General features: G+C 41.2%; 1 protein-coding gene, 1 non-coding gene and 1 pseudogene across 4 annotated transcripts; 1 reads left to right on the top strand and 2 right to left on the bottom strand.

Annotated features, from left to right (window-relative positions):
- Positions 1 to 2,788: 2,788 nt before the first annotated feature.
- LOC125582222 lies at positions 2,789 to 9,259 on the bottom strand (annotated as a pseudogene).
- Positions 9,260 to 10,530: 1,271 nt separating this feature from the next.
- Positions 10,531 to 10,637, top strand: LOC125582582. Its single transcript, XR_007320039.1, has one exon. It is a non-coding gene; the product is annotated as a small nucleolar RNA R71 (small nucleolar RNA).
- A 4,035-nt stretch (positions 10,638 to 14,672) lies between these two features.
- On the bottom strand, positions 14,673 to 16,608 carry BNACNNG56630D. 3 transcript variants are annotated; one of them, XM_013833906.3, is made up of 3 exons: positions 16,380 to 16,608; positions 15,884 to 16,127; positions 14,673 to 15,439 (listed from the first exon to the last, which is right to left on the bottom strand). In XM_013833906.3, exons 2-3 carry the CDS (start codon positions 16,076 to 16,078, stop codon positions 15,143 to 15,145), a joined length of 492 nt encoding a protein of 163 aa, XP_013689360.1. In that variant the 5' UTR covers positions 16,079 to 16,127; positions 16,380 to 16,608; the 3' UTR covers positions 14,673 to 15,142. The 3 variants fall into 3 exon arrangements, with proteins under 3 accessions (XP_013689360.1, XP_013689367.1, XP_013689354.1); XM_013833913.3 differs by having other exon boundaries at positions 15,884 to 16,083; positions 16,380 to 16,589; XM_013833900.3 differs by having other exon boundaries at positions 15,884 to 16,132; positions 16,380 to 16,570.
- Positions 16,609 to 17,184: the final 576 nt, after the last annotated feature.

The raw sequence follows: 17,184 nt of genomic DNA, 5'->3' as shown, positions 1-17,184 counted from the left end.
TTCAATTTTTTTGCTCTAGATCTAGAAATTGTAAAAATGGAATGTGCTAAATCCTCACCTTTATGAATTTTATTTTTGTATTCTTTCTTATATCATGATTTTAAATTTAAAACTTATATATATGAGAATCAAAGAAATTAAACGACAGTGACGGTGATGACCACCGCAAAACATCGGGGCCGGTGAGTCAGGCTTCGTTACTTTAACAGCCATGAAAGAACATTGGTCTCTTCTAAAGCTTTCGTCTTCATCCATGACCATCTGCTTCGATTTACACTCCACGCTACAGAATGCTCTACCACCTCTGATGTATTCAAACCAGAACCAAAACACATCCGAAAAACATAAACACAAGTCGTATAATAAAGAGAATTGTAAATGAGAGAATTGTGGACGTCAAAGTTGTGGAAGAGATATTTGTGGACGAGATAGTTATGGACAAGATATTTTGTGGACAAGAGAATTCTGTTAACATTTTTTTATAGAGAAGCTATGCCATTGGCTGTTTGTATTTTAAATTTTTGTACACTCAAGTGGAAGCTCAAGTACACAATGTCTTAGACTTTGTGATCTTACGAACCATGCATGAGAGCATGTGTACTGATTCAAAGATATCTGAAAACTTTCTTATCATCTATAAGGCTCATGGACGGGTGATATGTGGATGGTGGTTTATAGATGGATGTATTGTGGATGGGTTTCTCGTGGATAGTGTGTCGTGGATGGTGTCTCGTGAATAGTGTATCGTTCTCGTGGATAGTATGATGGGTAGTTCATGGATGAATGTATCGTGGAGAGTATAAACAGAGATTGAGGAAAAGCAAGTTACTCACAATAAAAAAATATTAAAAAACATGTGATTATTAGAAAACAGAGCTTTTGTGTGGAGAGTATAAATATATGTTCAATCTCCATCGCTTTTCACTGTTCGGCATCTCTTTCACTATAGCTCCCAAAATAACAAACTATGACAAAAACCTTAAATTCTTCACCAACTTTCTCAACCTTTGCAACCAATTAATTACACTCCATAAGGCATGTTTTCTTCCAGCCGTTGATCTACTTTCATCAAAATGATCCGACGTACACGATCAATTCACGTAAATCCATATATCTAACTTTTTGCTTTATGACTTTATCATTAATTGTAACTACAAAGAAACTAAATTTACTTATGTTTGCATCTTTAAAGCAAACATTATTCTCCTTACCAAAAGCAAGGTTATTTATGTCATAAAAAAGATAGCTGCCAAGCTAAAATGTGTCAAAGTTACATTGTGTCTTATAGAGTAAAATAAACTCAAAAAGTGTCTTTTTAGGTAAGTATCTCACTGTGACAGCTGTTTTATCCAGGACGAAAATAACCTTGCTTTTGGTTTAGGAAAATAAAGTTTTAAAAAGAGGCAATCGTATTAAAATTTAGTTGGTGTATGGTTGCATTTAATAATAAAGTTATAAACCAGAAAGTATATATATGGATTTATGTGAATGGTTTGTGGGCATTGAACCAATTTAAAAACATGGGATCTAACGGTTACGAAGAATCATGCCTTTAAGGTGTAATTAATGGGTTTCCAAGGTTGAGAAAGTAGGTAGTAGGTGAGTCGTGCTCAGAAGAGATATGGTCCGACGAAGTTTGGTTAGAATATATATGATCAAACGTTGGTTGGACGGGAGTATTGTGGTCAGGCGATGAGTGGATGGGAGGTGTGTGGTCACTCGATGTGTGGACGGGTGTTGTGTGGTTGGGCGATGAGATGTGGTCAGACGAGTTGTGAAGTGGTGGTGGAGAGACGCATGGGTTCCAGAGTGGGTGCGGTCACTTTATATGTGGACACGGGTGTTGTGTGGTTGGGCGATGAGATGTGGTCAGACGAGTTGTGAAGTAGTGGTGGAGAGATGTAAAGGGGGTTCCAGAGTGTGGTGTGGTCACTTCTTTTTTTTTTGTTTGGGGGCCAAGACTTTTCACAAATCGAGCAAGAAGTTTCTCTACTTATCCCATAAAGACTAGTCAATTAAACACAAGAGTTCACTCTTTTCCTTCAACTTTCTCTACTCCCAAATCAAACTTCACAACACTCACCCCCATCCTATGGCTAGACAATAATGTGCCTAATCTAGCAAGAATGAAGATCAAGCATTGTCGTTCCCGATACTCTCAACATTATGTGCATGTAAGACTTTCCGAAAAAGGCCTCACTCATCAATCAATGAAGGCTTAAACAGAGGAAGAGATTTTGGGAAGAGGTCTACCACTAGAGGTTGTCAAAAAAATTGGCATAAAGGATGTGACAACTCAAGTGTGTATATCCATGATTCAGTACACAAAGGACCATGAGCAAGATGCATTAAGTTCGTTCAGTTCAAATAAGGTTGTAGTTGGCTTCAAAGACTGAGTTTCAGCAATCAACAAGTTTCAGGAAGAGTTTTCAAGGCTCGAAACATACAAGTCCTTTTGAGAGGTGCATAAGCTACTCAGGTGCAAAGTAGTGTTATTTACAAGGCATTTAAAATCATTGCTCCCAATGCAAGTGAATGCAACCTATATGCTCGAGACTCTCCTAGAAATGCAAATGATGCAAACTAAATGATTTTTTTTTATGCAAATAGATATGCAATGCATGACTCAATGAAACAACGTCAAAGCAAACATGATCAAATACTTGGTACCTCCCCCAAACTTAAATGACACAGTCTCTATGTTGTCAAGGAGAGGGAGATACCCAAAAAGAGAAAACTAATATGCAAAAACGAAATGGTATATACAGGGGAAAGTAGAGAAGTACCTTCAAGGATAGTAAGTGGGGGCAGATGCCCCAGCATCATCGTCGTCCGGTGGAAACGTGGTGTAGTAACCTCCATGTCCTGAGCTGTAGTCTCCATACCATTGTTGGCTCTGAACTTCTTCAATCTCAGCTTCACTTTCTGAAGAGGCTAGGGATGGAGACTTGTTTCCAGAGGCGGAAGGCTGAGTGGGTGGGTTCCTCCATTGTCGCTGGAGCTGTCTATCAGTGAGTGGGAAACCAAGATCAGTGGGCTGAGGTGGGGGCTGGGGGACTGATGTGTTCGCGAAGGCGAAGTCCGCTGAGCTACATCCAGCTATTCCTCCTCTGGTCAAAACATCGGCCACCTTCTTCATGAACTTGGCTGAAGTCTTTGCTTGCTTCTTCACCATCTTGCTCAGCGCCTTGCACTTGTCCTTCAGCTTTTCGATTGTTCTGTCTTGTGCCTTGTTCCATCGCTGAAGTCGGCTAATGTGGTCATGAGCATCACGAAGCGCACCAGGGGGAAGGACTCCATCATGTGGCTTGAAGTAGTAGCGTGGAGGTCCATAGATGGGTACAGATTTTTCCCTAGGAGGTTCTGTGAAGTCGTGTCTCGTCGGAACACTCCTTTTCCTTGGTGCAGCAATGGGACCGAGAGACCCGTCTTCTCCAAGAAAGTCTTCTTGGGATAAGTTGAAGCTGATAGCTCCAGGTCTCTCTAAGCTCGTCAGTCTCTGGTTTGGAAGAACCACTTCGACCGGCTTGCCCTGCTAGTAGTAGTGGTAGACGTAGTCCTTCCCATACATCCCACTGAAATAGGTGGCAATCCTCAAGTAAGTGCCATCGATGAACTTAGGCCCTGCTGCGTCCTTTCCCAAGGGAACATTCAGAAATTGGAGCAGTGGTGTGATCATCCCGCCTATCCCAACCTTTGGTTGCGAATCAGTTGTGTACCATGCCCAGTCTCTGTAGTGCTCGAGACGATTCACGAAGAAGCTGACCATCCCGAAGGAAGCATAGATGTCGTTGCTTGGAAGGGGCAACGTTCCAGGTGGGGCGTAGGGGCGGATAGCCGGGCAGAGCAGTCGCATGTCTTCCTCGGTGACACTACCAGCTTGCTTCCGTGGGTAGAATGCATGGACGAGCATCCTATGGAGGTAGCGTACAGACGGGTGCCGGATATGTGAGTTCTTGTCAGCCCCAGTAGAGTGCTTGTTTCCAGTGATTAACTTCCAAAGCTGAGTGGGGAGGTTTTCACACTTGGGAAGAGAGTAGTCTGCCAAGTCTTGGAAACCCATGACTCTCCCAATGTCTTTGAAGTTTATATTGTACTCTCTCCCATTGACCTTGAACTTTATTTTACCCCATCCTTGCCTCACGTGCGGATCGTCATGGTAAGTGACCTCAAGGGAAGTCAAGAACTGACAGGAGACATCCCGGTAGGTGGGGTAGGCCATGGTGAGGAGTTTGGGCATCTTCAGGTGCCCCAGTATTGCCTCAATATCAGAATTGAGACCCACCTCCTTCAGCAAATCAAGGTCAGCGAATCTGGTCGGAGTCCAAGTTACCCCATTCAACAAATGGTGATACAACTCTTCCTCAGATGGAGTTTTCGCCCTGTCTCTATCCTCAGCAACCTCTTTCCCCTTGGACACCTTGGCCCTCTTTGTAGGAGCCTGCTCATCTGCACTTTCATCGCCACTCTCCTCATCTGTGGCAACTGCTATACTCTTTCCTGCCCTCTTCTCTTGCTCCTTTGTCTTCTTTGCAGCCACGGTTTTCTGTCGAGAAGTCCTTTGTGTCCCAGAACCAGCTCGTTCCAAGGCTAAAGCCTTTCCTCTCAACGAAGACTCTTGACTTTCAGGTTCTTGCCTCTCAGCATCCGACTTTCCCTTAGTTTTCCTAACCATTGTACCTGAGAAATACAAAACTTGGAAAGGGATAAGTCGATTGACTTTGCAAATGTAAACTTCAAGAAGCAACGTAAAGAATCACAATTCTCAATCTTTTCATCATGTGAAAATTACAAGACAAGTAAAATTCAATAATCAAAGTAATTCTAGAATGAGAGGGTTCTCTAATCAAACCTTTCAACACCTTAACATACTAACTCACCCACTAACACACTCAATTAGGATCAATTTCGAAAAGCCCCAAATCCATGAACCCTAATTTTGCCAAAGTTCAAATTAAGCTCAGTTCCACCATCAATTCAACAACCCAACTTGATATATAAGCTTTCCCTAGTCTATTTTACCACAATCAAGCAAGAAAATGACCAAATTTCGATTTTCAAATTCTAGGGTTCATGGACCTACGAATTTGAATTTAAAAACACAATACCTTGCTTTGGATGGAAGGAAATGGGGAATGGGTGGTGAGGAATAGACTGTTGGGGCGAAAGCTTAGATTTAGAAACAAGAACTAGGAGATTTGGGTGAGAATTGAGAAAGTTAGGAGATTTTTGGTGTGGGTTTGTTTGAGAGAGTATGAGTGTTTGTGAGAGGAAGGGAGAGTGAAAGAGATGAAGGTCGTGGGTATGGGTAGGTCTAGGGTCGTCCGGTTAGGTTTAGGGCTGGTTAACTCGAATTAAACCGGATAAAATCGAAGAGGGACTTACCTGGACCGGCTCGGGAGCGACCTGGAGTGGTCGCTCTGATAGGTCGCTCCGGGTCGCAGAAAACGCGAGCGACCTCACGTGGTCGCTGCGTCACGTCGCTCTGATCAACTGAAAACGCGAGCGACCTCACGTGGTCGCTGCGAGACGTCGCTCCGAGAGCGATCCTCGAGCCCCGGAGACAGAAAACGCGAGCGACTTAGCCGAGTCGCTCTGATCACGTCGCTCCCAGCTGGAGTGACCTCGTGGCGTCGCTGCGGAACCTCACTCCCACGCTCGATTCTTTGCCTTGACCGGATCGATGAACCACCTGAACACTACTTCAACACTTTCCCCTCTTTTTTTTTTATGAAATATGATGAAAATGAAAATATCAATGCAATATGTACAAGGATACGCATGGGACTTCCTCCCAAGTGAGCTTGTTTTAAGTCTCTAGCTTGACTTTGCCTCCTTTTGGATTAGGCTGGGGTAGGATCCGACAGTGGAGTTGAAACTCCATCTTCCTCAGGTGCATCAGCCATGTAGAGCTTAACCCTTTGCCCATTGACTGTGAAGTCTCTTCCATCAGTACTCCACAAAACTATTGCTCCATATGGCTTAACCTCTTTGACCTTGAAAGGGCCGGACCACCTTGACTTAAGCTTTCCTGGAAACAACTTCAGTCTTGAGTTGTAGAGAAGAACTTGATCTCCTTCTTTAAACTCTCTCTTTAGGATATTCTTGTCATGGAAAGATTTAGTCTTCTCCTTGTAGATCCTTGAGTTTTCGAAGGCATCCATTCTTATCTCATCAAGCTCATGTAGCTGAAAAAGCCTTTTCTCCTTGGCACTCTTGATGTCAAAGTTCAGCAACTTTACTGCCCAAAGTGCCTTGTACTCAAGCTCCACTGGTAGATGGCAAGCTTTCCCGTACAATAGGTTGAAAGGTGTGGTCCCCAGAGGTGTCTTGTAAGCTGTCCTGTAAGCCCAAAGCGCATCATCAAGCTTAACTGACCAATCCTTCCTTGTAATCCCCACAATCTTCTCCAGAATGGACTTGATCTCTCTGTTAGAAATCTCAACTTGACCACTTGTTTGAGGATGGTAAGGAGTTGCAACCTTGTGCTTAACACCGTTCTTCCTGAGAAGTCCCTCAAGCAGTTTGTTGATGAAATGAGACCCTCCATCACTGATTACAACTCTTGGAACTCCGAACCTTGGAAAGATGGTGCTCTTGAACATCTTGATTACCACTCTTGCATCATTGGTGGGACTTGCAATAGCTTCCACCCATTTTGAGACATAATCAACAGCTACCAGGATGTACTTGTTGCCATGTGATGATGGAAATGGCCCCATGAAGTCAATACCCCACACATCAAACACTTCCAACTTCAAGGATTGGATTCTGAGGCATCTCATTCCTCTTGGTGATGTTTCCCCTCCTTTGGCATGAATCACACCTTGAAACAAAGTCTTGTGTGTCCTTGAACATGTGTGGCCACCAGAATCCAGCTTGTAACACCTTAGCAACAGTCTTGAAGGTAGCAAAGTGGCCTCCATAAGATGATCTATGACACTGTGTAAGGATCCCATCAATCTCCTCATTAGCAACCACTCTCCTATAAAGTTGATCTTTGCAGAGAATGTAGAGGTAGGGCTCATCCCAGTAGTATCTCTTCACATCCTTGTAGAACTTCTTCTTGGCATAACCCACAAGATTCAAAGGCTCTTTTCCTGTGGCTAGGTAATTCACCAAATCAGCATACCAAGGTTCTTTCTCTTTTGTTGCCTTGACTTCTTCAAGCTTCCTTCCAGTCTCACAAACTGCTATCACTGCTCCAATAGCCATTGTCTCAAAGGAAAAGACAATGGCTAGCATCTCCTTCTCTGTTGTGGCATATCTCATCTGAGCATCATTCAGGGTTTGGCTCGCGTAGTAGATCACATGGGTCTTGCCATCTTTCTTCTGCCCCAAAACAGCTCCAACAGCATAATAACTAGCATCACACATGATCTCAAAGGGGAGATCCCAATTAGGTGGCTGGACAATTGGAGCACTGATGAGTTCACCTTTCAGCTTTTTGAAGGCTTCTAGACACTCCACATCAAAGCTGAAGGTGGCTTCTTTGCACAGCAGCCTGGTCAATGGTCTAGTGATCATGGAGAATTCCTTTATGAATCTCCTGTAAAACCCAGCATGACCAAGAAAACTTCGGATGTCTTTCACTGTCTTTGGTGGGGGCAAACCAACCATAACATCGATTTTGGCCTTATCCACCTCAATCCCCTTCTCTGAAATCTTGTGCCCCAGCACAATCCCTTCTTTGACCATGAAGTGACACTTCTCCCAGTTCAGCACAAGGTTGGTGTCTTCACATCTCTGTAGGACCCTGCACAAATTTGACAAACAAGCAAAAAACGAAGATCCATAGACAGAGAAATCATCCATGAACACCTCCACAACATCCTCAATCAGATCAGAAAAGATCGACATCATGCACCTTTGAAAGGTGGCTGGAGCATTACATAGACCAAATGGCATTCTTCGATATGCGAAGATACCATAAGGACATGTGAATGTTGTTTTCTCCTGATCATTGGGATGTATGGGGATCTGGAAGAATCCTGAATATCCATCAAGAAAACAAATGATTTGCAAGTCTCTCAAGCATCTGATCAATAAATGGAAGTGGAAAATGATCATTTCTAGATGCAGAGTTCAGTTTGCGGTAATCAATACACATCCTATGCCCAGTGACTGTTCTTGTTGGTATCAATTCATCCTTGTCCACCCTTTTTTGGCACAACATACACAGAAGATACCCATTTAGAATCTGAGATAGGGTAGATAACACCAGCATCTAAGAGTTTAAGAATCTCTTTCTTTACAACATCCTTCAGGTTAGGATTTAACCTTCTTTGATGCTCGATAGAAGTCATTGATTCATCCTCAAGATGTATCCTATGCATACACAAAGAGGGTGATATTCCCTTGATGTCATCAAGTGAGTAACCTATTGCTTTTCTAAATCTTTTAAGTGTTTTCAAAAGTTCAGATAGCTCAGTTTCAGTAAGTTCACTACTCACAATGACTGGATAAGTTCCATTAGGACCAAGAAATGCATACCTTACACCATTGGGGAGAGGTTTAAGCTCCACCTTAGGCGCCTTAAGCTCGCTCCAGTCGTTTTGCTGGGTGTCCCCTTGTTGAATGACCGAGGCTTCCTGATGGACAATTTGAGGCAGCTCCTCATACTGATCCTTACTACCAAATCCTCTGTGTGAATCCAACATCATCCCATAGGCAGCACTCTCCAGGTTCTGAATCACTTCAGCTGGCCTCTCTATCGTCAAAGCATGCTGTAGAGGGTCTTCTATTGACAATTCTTCAAGGAGCTCATCAGCAAGGGCATCCATCTCTTCAATGTAGAAAACTTGCCCTTGAACTGTTGGTTTCTTCATTACCTCCTTGATGTCAAAGTGAAGAACATGCCCTTTACCCAAGTGGAGATCAATCTTGCCCTCTTTCACATTAACAATTGCTCCTGCTGTAGCTAAGAAAGGCCTTCCAAGGATTAAAGGATCTGCAGCTTCCTCACCCATCTCAAGCACCACAAAGTCTGTAGGGATCTCATATTTTCCAACCATAACGGGGAGGTCCTCCAAGATACCCTCCAGGTACTACACTGAACGATCAGCCAATACCAGAGACAGTCTACACTTCTTGTACTGAGTAAAACCAAGCTTCTTAGCAACAGATAAAGGCATCAAGCTGACACTAGCTCCCAAATCGCAGAGACATCTATCAAATACCATAGGTCCAAGAGCACAAGGTAATGTGAAGCATCCTGGATCTTCTAGCTTCTTTGGAACAACAAGCCTCTGGATGATGGCACTGCACTCATGAGTGAGAATCATCATGCCCTCCATCTCCTTCTTCTTTGCAGCTACAACATCTTTCAGGAACTTACTATATTGAGGAATTAGCATGAAAGCATCAATGATGGGCATTGTGACCTGAACTTCACTCATTTGCTTCTCAAATAGAGCTTTGTACTTCTCTAGCAGCTGCCTCTTGAATCTACCAGGGAATGGTAGTTTGGGTTCATAGGGAGGAGGAACAAAAGAATTCTCACTTGCTGAAGCAACAACTTCACCATCTTTCACTGTTTTCTTCTCTTCTCCAACCTTTCCTTTACCTTTCGCTTCCACAATCTTCTCCAAGATTTCATCATTGATTTTCTCATCAACAATCACCACTTCATCATCTATGTTGATGGCAACCCCCTCACCTTGTTTCTCAGCATCCTTGGTGAGAGCTTTCTGAGGTAACTCCTTACCACTCCTGAGGGTGATAGCTTTCATGGTCTCCTTGGGGTTTTGCTCAGATTTTCCAGGTAAAGAACCTTGTTGGCGATTTTGTTGAGTGTTCATGGCAGCAAACTGGTTCTCCAAGGTTCTGAACTTGTTGTTGAGCTCATTGTAGCTTCCATCAATCTTTGCGTGAAGGTTTTTCAACTCATAGCCAACATGCTTCTCACTTCTTGTCTGAGACTCCAAGATTTGTTTTAGTAGGGCATCAGTGCTGCTGACTGGAGGAGTAGAGGTAGAAGTAGTAGGTTGTTGTTGGGCAGGTTGTTGTCCTTTGTTGTTGAAACCGGGAGGAGGGTTTTGTTGAGGCTGATAGTTGCCTTGCTGGTTGTTCTGAGGCTGATAACCACTCTGTTGGTTGTTGGGGTAAGATCTCTGTTGGTAGTTGTTGTACTGAAAGTTTGGCTCTTTCTTGTACCAGCTACCATTGTTGTTGATGAAGCACAGCTCTTCTTGCCCCTCCAAACCATCAACTTCCTGGACAACAGGTGTGGCTTCTTTGTTTGGGTTACCAACAAAGTGCAGCTGCTCCTGGGTGGCCTTATCAACAATGAGAATGTCAATCTTATCCTGGAGAGCCTCTAACTCCCTCCTCGTCTGCTTGTCATCTGTTCGACTGCCTCTGTTGTGGTCTCCACTGTAGACTGCATCACTCTTTACCATATTGTCAACCAGCTCTTCTGCATCTTCCTCAGTTCTCTCCAAGAAGAACCCATTGCTAGCTGTATCGAGTCTGGCCTTGTACTTAGGCAGAGCACCCCGGTAGAATGTGCTCAGCAAGCTCTCCTTAGAGAAACCATGGTGTGGGCATTGAGCTTAGTAGCCCTTGAATCTCTCTCAGGCTTCACTGAAGCCTTCCAAGCCTTTCTGTTGAAAACTGGAGATCTCATTTCTCAGCTTAGCAGTTCTTGAAGTAGAGAAGAACTTCTCCAAGAAAGCTTTCTTGCAGTCATCCCAAGTGGTGATTGAGTCACTTGGTAGAGACTTCTCCCACTGTCGTGCCTTATCCCCCAGAGAGAAAGGGAATAACTTCAGCTTTAAGGCATCCTCAGACACACCATTGGTTTTTGACAACCCACAGTAGCTGTCGAACCTGTCCAAGTGATCAAATGGGTCCTCTAGAGCCAAGCCATGATACTTGTTGTTCTCGATCACGTTGAGGAGTCCTGATTTGATCTCAAAGTTGTTGGCTGCTACAGCTGGTGCTCGGATTCCCAATCTATGACCATGAATGTTGGGGCGGTCATAAGTGCCAATGGGTCGAGCTGCTCGCTGTTGGTTTTGTGGAACGTTGTTGGCATCATTTTGAGGTATGTCTCCCATATCAGTATCCAATCTCTGCAAGTGAGACTGTTGCTCTTCTTCTCTTCTCTTTCTAGCACTCTCTCTCTCTAAAGCTCTGATGTCTGCGGCTCTTGGAACTAGGTTTGATGGACCCCTGCTCCTCAAGTTCATACACCTGTAAATTAAAGGGAGGTGAAGAAGGAGAATCAGTAACTAAAGAAAATAAAAATGACTTAGTCTCAAGCAAATGACTAAATCTCAATGTTCAAATCTACTTAGAATTTGGCAACGGCGCCAATTTGATATTAGGAGTTTTCAAGGCTCCTAAGACAAATGTTGTAGTATAAATGATTGTCGAACCAATTCTAAGGGATTTCAAGCACTGAGAATGCAAGTACTTGCTTAATCTAAGTGCAACCGATGATTTTAAAGGTTTTCTAAACTAATGATTATTACTAATGCAGTTTTAGAATAATAAAAACGGTAAATGAGTTGACTTTCTTAACTAAGGAAATGAGAACTCATAGGCATAGGAATTAGACCTTGGGTGATCAAGTTTCGAACTAAGGATGGCAAACGAACAATCAAACTATCAACCTTAAGCTTAGACACGATTCTAAACAAACTCTACGTCTAGATGAATGTTCATTTACTAACACATTTCAAACAACAAATGTCTTTGGTTGAATAATATGGAAGCAATCATTACTAACAGGTCAAAGGCTATCTTAGCACTTCTAACAACAAATGTCTTTGGCAAAATATGCTAAAAGCTTAGAAGAGTTGTTTCAGGCATTTCATCGAACACCTTTTGGGTGGGAAATGCCTAAAGATCAACTTTTGAGAAGCTAACTCAGAAGATGCATTATGATTACTCTACTAGCAAGGTTTTGGAATGATCTACTCTAAAACATCCTAGCTCTAACCTAATCACCCTTAATCTTCCTAACCTATGAATTCAAATGGTGATTACTCACTACTCTTCATGATTCCTCTTAAACCCATTTTGGATTTCAGATTAATCATACAGAGGGATACAACAACGAATTGGGAAACACAGAATTGCAATAACTAGATGAACAAAGATGATTCAAGAGATGAACTTTCCAAAGGTTTTTTCTTAGAACAAAGATAATATGTCTGGTGGCTGCCAAAAGTACTTAAAACATAGGTTTTCAGAAGTAAAAACGTGCATAATGAAATGACCAAAAGGCCCTTGAGTATAAATGAATTTGAGCAAACAGAAGGCGCGCAGCGACCTCCAGTAGTCGCTCCGGGAGGTCGCTCCAGGCTTCGGGAGTGACCTGGAGGGGTCGTTCCGGTCACGTCGCTCCGGGTCGCTCTTCGCGAGCGACCTCGCTGTGTCGCTCCGGTCACGTCGCTCCGGGTGATGGAGACGCGAGCGACATCGGGGTGTCGCTCTGCCCAAGTCGCTCTGAAAGGGTGTCACAGCGACTTCACGGTGTCGCTCCGGTGAGGTCGCTCCCATGCACTGCTCGTCCAATGATCACCTTTATCATCTCTTTTGAGCTCCAAATGCACCCAAATGTCTCCAAGAACTCCATGTGGTACTACAATACCTGATAAGGACTCATGTATGCAAAACGCAACCTAAACATGGCTAAATCCTAGTCAATATGATCAAAATGCACATGGGTGAATGGATAAGACAATGAAAATATGCTAGATATCATGTAGCAGGCGTTTTGTTCTAATGTTGGTATTTTTTGTTCTTTGCAAATTGTATAAACAAGAGACAAAGAGTTGCCATTAAGGTAGAGAACAGAAACGAGAAGAATGTAGTTGCTTTCCAATAAAAAGACGGAAGAGTTTCAGTAGACAGGAAACCCAGCGGCGGAAGAGTTTCAGTAGACAGAAAATCCATCGGAAGAGTCTCGATTATGAGAGTTTGTCGATTTAGGGATTTAGTTTTTTTTTGTCAAATTCAAATAAAGAAAAAAAAATATTCCTGTTTTTTTCAATCAGTTTTGTCTAGTTCTAAAAATCCAACAGTGACATACGGTTGGTTACAATTCAGTTTCGTGTAATTGCAAATTGTCTCATTACACAAAACACACTTACTAACTAGTTGGGGATAGATCGGTCAATTTGCTAGGGGAAAGTGCTCTCAAAGTCCAAAGTGTCTTATTGGATAAGTGAAAACATAGAATGTTTCAAAATTAAATATTTCAAAGTCCAAAGTGTCTTTGAAAGTAAATATTTCAAAATTAAATGTGGTCTCACGCGAATAGAACATAGACTCTTCTCGAAAACCTACACCAACTTATAGAATTTTCACAAAAGTTACATGAACCTATTAAGTTTAAGAAAAAAATAGGATTAACAAATATTTATCAAAAATACAATTTTGATTTACCATATAATTTGTTGTAAGTAAATTGCTAGTTTGTATTTTTATAAGAGACCATTCAGAAAACAACAACAAAAAAGTGAATGTTTAACACATTTTTTTTTTCTTTTGAAAAAACATTTGACACAATTATGTTAAGGGTGTAACTAGTTTTCAAATAAATAAGACAATTGTGAACTATGCACGAAAATGTGATTGATTATCTGAATCTAGAATCATAAGACAATTGAGAGGCACAAGAGTGTAATTGATTAACGGAACTCGAACCATGAGCGGATTAGATACCTAGGCGCATACGAACGTTGGTCTAGGATTTATTTGAACATTATCGATTGAGCATTAATGCTTGTCTAAAGAAGTATCGATCGACACTCTTCCTGAATTCGCATACAAGAGTTGGAATCACATGATTTAGACATCTGATTAGTAATTGCATGTGAAAGCTGATTACTTGCTTATTAAATTCGAGTTCTAGAATTGAACTTGTAAACCTCTTAACATCTTTGATTGTAATTTTGAATCTCTAGATCTAGCATTTCTTTCTTATAATTACAAACCGTTCAATCTACTTACTGTTTTGTTTACTAATTTTATATTGTTTACCTAGTTTGATCTGAAACTCAAGTCTATTGTGTGAAAGATATATTACATGTGGATTTGATTCTCAATTACTACATCGAATATAGCTTTGTGGTGTTTATGAGTGAAGCAAAGTTTAAAAGATATATGGGTGAAAGATGTGACAATTGCTTCAGAGTACCTTGAGATAGTAGAAGCTATAGCGAAGCCAGACCTCTGAGCTTTGTTGGAACAAATTTCTGCGTTTAAAGGTAGCTTCACAAGCATATCCTTTGAAGTGGAGAAACTTATAGCAAACTTGCGCTTTGAAGTGGAGAAATTTACATCAAACTGAATTGCAAGAGACATTGTCAAAAATGTGTTAAGAAATGGGCGTTTCAGTTCCTACTTGTCACTTAGAGGCCCTGCTTGGTTCCCTGATCGGATTCAAAGAGGAACACAACCAAAAACGACGTTTGATACTTATTTAGAATGCTGTCCGTTTTGCTCTCTCTTATCCTTAGTTTTCTAAGGTTCTTGGTTTGTAGTTGAGGTTTATGTCTTCCCCATGATTTGAATCAATTCAGACGTTCAAAAAGAAAACCCAGATATTTTGAATTAGTATTCAACGTTACTCTTTAACATATAGCATTTTATAAATTCACAGCTTTTTCACTTCTTTCATCAAAACACCATATATTCTCAAGTAACAAAATTCGGAATTCAAAAGTAAAATTTACATCATTTAAATTTCTTTCCTTTTGTACAAATTCTTCTTTCTCATCTTCATAACCAACATGAACACATAATAGAAACAAAAACAAAAGTAGAAAATACCCAAAATGCACTTTTCTATCTCGATCTCTCTTTACACAAGAAAACCTGACCTTCAAATGTTATTCTTCCTTATCCTCAACGATTCATCTTTAGACTTGATACTTATACTTACAAAATGACCACGAATACTAAAAACTTAACCCAGAAAATCGGTTTTACTCCGTCACCTATTTACACTCTTTAAAAACAAAACAACCAAACTCCAAAAGATTGATCTCACATGCTCTTTCACTTCCCTCAAAGATTATATTCCACACATTTCCATATCCTTAAACTCATATATGTACGACGCACTAAATTGGTTTTCATGAGATAATTCAACAGAGTGGATGCGTTTTCGAGGTTGGTTTGGTTTCTAAGCCAAGGCAGGGATGCTGCAGTTTCTACTGTCCCTGTCAAGGCAATCAAACCCTTCGATCCTAACCGCTGGGCTGTTACCAAAATTGCCTCTAACACATCCTCCTTTCCTCCCAGAGGAAGAAGGGGACGACGGAGGTTGGCCCAGCGGAGTCGTGATCGGGGAAGAAGAGACCAGCTTGATTTCATCTCTGAAACGAGCATCCTGTGTTAATGGGTTAGCGACTCTACTCGGCGGCGACCCACATAAAAACGGGGACGGCGAGTCTAATACCTGCGAGTGATTAACTTGTTCCTGTAACCACACAACAAAGACATCATCAGTTTTATATTGAATACAAAAAGTTTAAACAGCTTTAATGACGCGTGAGAGAGTGAGTGATTTGATTAACTAAAAGCACCATGTGGCTAAATGGTTTCAAGAAAAGACGCATATTATATAGATTTATAAACAGGCCCACGTATGTGCTGTAAGGATTTAACACGAGACGTCTTATTCTAAATCTTCTGGCTTTTATGAAAAAAAAAGAAACTTTCGACAAGGCTCAACGCGCAACATGTGTGCTCTTTAAATCAAGATCCGTACACGATTACTCTCTATATTTTTCCGTTTCTGAAATCTTATAATAATAATATAGAGAAAGAGAGAAACCGACTTTCTACTGATTTGTTGGTTAAGATCTACCAAGACGTAACCGGTTTGATAATCAAATTTGAACTACCAAACAATAGATTATACCTTGGTGAGTATGATATCTAAGATATCAGTCTCAGCCTTGGATTCAACTTGCTGGCTGAAGTAACATCGCAGAGAGCGGGAGGAGGGATGGTGGAGATGGTTACCGAGACCAATACGACGGGGTTTTGGGCAAACTACAACACTCTGCTCTCCTCCCGCAGCGAAAGCCTTTGGCTGAATCGCCCACTGATTCATCGTTTCTTCCCAACAAACAACCAATTAAATGATAATTTTGAAAAAAAACCTGTTCTACAAAATTTGAATTGTAAAAAAAAAACGGATTAGTCAGATTGTTATGATGAATTTGTGCTCAGATCTGACTAAATCTTCCAATAGCAATCACGTAGAACCGAAATGATTACAGAGATTCGATTCAGTTCCGCGAACACGAGACCAAATCCGAAACGAAATTCACAGATCTATAGATCAAACCGGAAACAGATTCGCCGATCCTAAGAGAATCTATGGCAGAGAACAGAGAGAGAGAGAAGGTTACCTTAAGGTTAACTGTACAGCAGAGCTAGAACATGGATTTGATTATTGTGGAGAGGAGAGGAGAGGAATTAATAAAGGGTAGAGAGAAAGGATGATACGAGTGTGTGGGGTAAGTGTTAGGCGAGCGAGACAAAGTGAATCAGTCCCCCCTTGTTCTTTTTATAGGGCCATTGCTACCTTATTATTAAAAAACCATTTCTCCAATCATAGTATTGTATTTTTTGTGGTAAATGCATGAGTCATCTCCTAGGTCTTGGATATGCATTGGAAAAAAAGCATTTTTATTAATATGGTGTGCTTTAGTTTAACTTGGAAAGAATAATATTATTATGTTATTATATATATCTCCAGGGATTTTAGTTCCGAGAATGGCTAGATTAGTGAGGTACGGATTTCCTTCCTCACTCAATTATTTTTTAGATTTTGACTAATTGCAACTCTCAAATTGGAGACTAATTTATTGGTGGACGAAATTGTTTCTCATCGTCAATTACACTAATTCAATTATTATTATTTTTGTTCGCAGCTTGACCATGAGCCGTACCAGTCACTGAGATATATTTTGCTGGAACTTTGCAAAAAGTGGAAGATATACTATCACGTTTGGATACTGGATAGCACATAATATCTTACAAAATGAGACATAGATGGTTTACTCAGAACCGAATATCATTATGGTTCAAACTTTTGCTTGGAAAATAAAAACCTAACATGTCGGGCGTAACCGGTGACCAAAGAATGAAAAAAATAATGCATTCTTTGTTATTTTTAATTTTTTTTTTTTACCATTTATAAGGAATAGTTTT

This window comes from Brassica napus, chromosome C2 (assembly GCF_020379485.1).
Source record: "Brassica napus cultivar Da-Ae chromosome C2, Da-Ae, whole genome shotgun sequence".
NCBI classification, from domain to species: domain Eukaryota; kingdom Viridiplantae; phylum Streptophyta; class Magnoliopsida; order Brassicales; family Brassicaceae; genus Brassica; species Brassica napus.
The sequence above is the reverse complement of the archived record's forward strand: the minus strand, read 5'-3'. Positions and strand labels throughout refer to the sequence as shown.

Excerpts from the sequence above, each read along its gene's own strand:
- BNACNNG56630D (XM_013833906.3), bottom strand. The coding sequence starts at position 16,078 with ATGAATCAGTGGGCGATTCAGCCAAAGGCTTTCGCTGCGGGAGGAGAG. Across the intron at positions 15,440-15,883 it reads TAGATATCATACTCACCAAG|GAACAAGTTAATCACTCGCA; the intron begins GTATAATCTATT and ends GTGTGGTTACAG.